Raw genomic sequence first — 3,501 nt, 5'->3', positions numbered from 1 at the left:
TTTAATAATATTTATTTTGGAATACTTGAACCGGAACGAGTATAAAAATAGTTAGCAACTTAGCATAGCTAGAACATGACAGTTGAATGCAATTGACTCATATCATCCGTTACGTATCCCTTTGATTGTTGCTGAACTTTGACTATCATTAACCTTTGACTACCATTGACCAAAGTCCAAATATTGATGAGCGAAAACCATCAACAAAGCAACAGCCAATCAAACAGCAGCCAATAACCACAAAATTATAGCAGGAACATGGAAATCTTCATAATGTAACTCCAATGACCCATTTGAACATCCCAGTTCCAGCTAATATGCTTAAATCATTCAACTCAATTAAACATTTAAACCTTCTTAAAATAACTAGCCCACAAGTTAACCACTTGCAGTATTCTAGCATAAAATATGCCACCATCAAACTCAGCCAATGATAAATTTTAAAGCCAATTCCCAAACAAGATTATAAAAAGATATGAAGTAAAAGTCGTTATTAAAAAGCGATATATACAAACTTATACACCGTTTTTCGGCCTAATCTCAATCCCTTGAATTATCAGCCCACTCTTCAAATTCCCTCTTTTCACCTCCATTACACTGATCTCAACTTCTTCCACCTCATCCCCTCCCATACTATAGCAGTACTCGCCTATCTCAACCTCAAACCACCCATCTTCCCTTTGTTTTGGACAGTTGTCCTCACAAGGTGAAGGTACTTCACTGTAGCTTGCAAACGCTAATCTCCCAAATATTCCGATCCGTCTCTTTGAACGTAATCTTCGTCTGTTTTGCGCTTCAGGATCCAAATACACCATCCTAACGTTTGTGCTGTCTCCCATGCAGACCTCCACTGGTCTGTACTCAAAACCGTAAGCTTCTGCGGTTGTCTTAAACACAAGGTGACCAGCATAAGTTGTGTTGGGAGATAAGATGGAAGTGTTGACTTTCCCACTGACTTCAAGTGAACACACACTTATAAGTTCAGCCACTTCTGTGAATCTATTATTCAAAATATGGACGCAAAAATAAATTAATATGTTTTTTTTTAATTAATTTGAAGGAGCAAGAGTTTACCTAGATTCTGGTATGGAGGTCCATCTCCAACAATTAGGAGAGTTGACCAAAGCAATTGACAATTGTTTAGCGGCAAACATGTAGCATTTCTTCCCGGTACATTTATCCAACCAGAAGCTCTATTAAATCAGACTAAATATAATCAGATCCCTCCGGCTTAAGGGTGTTAAAGAGGTCGTGCTATCCAGTTGAGTGGTCCAATCCGACACAAACCCAAAAATTTGGAAACCCAACACGACTTGAACCCGAAAATCATGTAAGACATGTGAACCCGAGCATGGCCCGTGTATTCATGGAACACAACCCGTTTGACCCGATAGTTTTCTTTTCACATATTAATACTTTAAATTTACATATTTGTAAAAAATACAAACATATTAATGCTTTAAATTTACATATTTGTAAAAGAAAAATACAAATTTATATTAAAAAGCAATGGCGGACCTAGTATATAACTAGCGGTAGCCTCCGCTATCCCTCGACTTTTCGCCGGTAGTACAAATTTTATACGTTTTGATCGGTTTTCGTATTTCGCTACTCCTGAAAAAATATAGCGTTACCCCTGTTTGTTTAAAATCCAACCAAATAAAAAGCCGAAACCAATTAAAGCCCAACCAAATTTATGCACAAACTAATTAAAAATATTTGTTTGTTTTTCCTTTTATGCTTAAACGTTTGGTTTAGGTCGGACATCAACATTCAACAAAACAAAGTTTCATTCAGTCGTTACCCCTGTTTGTTTGAATTCTACTTGTTCAATTTAGGTATTCTTCTACTTCTACTTAAAATTGTAATTGTTTACTTGTTTATATAAATTGTTAATTTGGAATTATTTATGGGCAATTAAATGATTTTTTATAACAGTGAACTTCTTTTAATTTTTGTTATCTTTAGGATTTGAACCCAAAACCTCCCCTCCAAACCCAGTTGTTCTAAAGGTTTTGCTTTTGGCAACCCCATTGATAGCAATTGAATGATTGATTATCGCTTGTTGGATATTCGGATAATATAAATTGGAAATTGTAATTGATTAGGGATTTAGGGTTTATGTGTAAATTGAAATTGATTATAGATTTATGGTTTAAATTTTGTCTCTTCTAAAATTAGGGAACTTGGAATATGAGACAACAAAGTCTTATTAGCAATCATTTTAAACGAAAATTACAAGAAAATGATGATATCGGTCCAAACACAAGTTATGAAAAACAAAAAACTATTGCATCAAATATCGTAAAAAAAAATTCGGTTATTGTATGAAATACGGTAAAAAAAATCACTTACATTGTATGAAATACGATAATTTTTTTTTTAACGTTACCCCTAATTAAGATTATGGTCCAGATCCGCCACCGTTAAAAAGTTACATTTAAATTATAAAATCTTACGTTAAATTTATCTTTAATTTCAAATTTTAGGATAACCTACCTAAGCAACTTAATTTATTAAGTAAAACATGTTTGGAAAAAAAGAGAGATAATATAAAATAAATGGGTCTGCTCGCAAACTCGTCGGGTTGATTTGAACCCAACCCGTTTAGCTAAAAGGGTTTACGGGTTAGACCCGAAGCTGACTCGAACCCATTTACACCAAACACAAACCCATGAATTTAGTGTTAGGTTCGTGTCGTGTCAAAAACCCTCAAATGTCATAGGATGAAAAAGCTAAATGATCCAAAAACACACCTTGTTTCCATCTTCAATGATGATAGGGTGATCACAAAGACGTAGATACATCTCCTTCAGTGAACCGGGACCACCGTCCGCCTTCGCCAGCCTCTCGGGCGGCACAAAACTCCCCCACACTGAATCCCACTCAGCCGCGGACCGGAAGAAAGAATTGACAGAGGACAACCTGGAAGCATCTCGTGGAGTGGTGAGAGCCAATGCTTCTGCCACAAATCCTTCAGGAAGGTCACTGAAGAAATCTGCCATCCTTGTCCACACTGGATCCAAGTGTAAAGTAGATTTTGTAAATATACGTGTGATTTTAGTTAGGACCATTTTTATCAATTATTGTTATTGAAACTTGTCCTTTTTCTGCCTAATTTTTGCATGGCTGGCGAAGTAGTTGTCAGAGAAGATTGGGTAATCTAGATATTTATTTTTGTCACAAAATTAGTCTATATATATTCATTATATATAAACATGACCGTCTCTTAAAATGCAAGGAAACCTTGTGGCCCTAGGCAGATAAAAAAAACATGGACCCTTAAATACAAAATTGTTTTAAAAGACGACTCTAATCTGTTTATTTAAGCTAAAATACAAATACGTTTGTTTTTTAAATTATACGAAACTATATTCGCTTCTACTATACAAATTTTAATTAAGTTTTGAATTTAGTTATTAGCTCTAATTTAAAAACACTAAATATAAAAAAATGTAACAGAAAGATCTTAGTATAAACAAATATGTTAACATCTTTAAT

General features: G+C 34.6%; 1 protein-coding gene across 1 annotated transcript; it reads right to left on the bottom strand.

The window, feature by feature from the left end:
* Positions 1-417: 417 nt before the first annotated feature.
* LOC143604028 (putative F-box protein PP2-B12) lies at positions 418-3,035 on the bottom strand. The gene is made up of 3 exons (XM_077080630.1): positions 2,757-3,035; positions 1,075-1,193; positions 418-999 (listed from the first exon to the last, which is right to left on the bottom strand). The coding sequence occupies exons 1-3, from the start codon at positions 3,003-3,005 to the stop codon at positions 516-518; spliced, it is 852 nt and encodes a 283-aa protein (XP_076936745.1). The 5' UTR covers positions 3,006-3,035; the 3' UTR covers positions 418-515.
* Positions 3,036-3,501: the final 466 nt, after the last annotated feature.

The sequence above is a fragment of the Bidens hawaiensis genome, unplaced genomic scaffold, assembly GCF_021521415.1.
Source record: "Bidens hawaiensis isolate Kalapana, Puna unplaced genomic scaffold, B.hawaiensis_p1.1 tig00063755_1, whole genome shotgun sequence".
Classification (NCBI taxonomy): domain Eukaryota; kingdom Viridiplantae; phylum Streptophyta; class Magnoliopsida; order Asterales; family Asteraceae; genus Bidens; species Bidens hawaiensis.
This window is presented reverse-complemented; position numbering and strand designations above follow the sequence as displayed.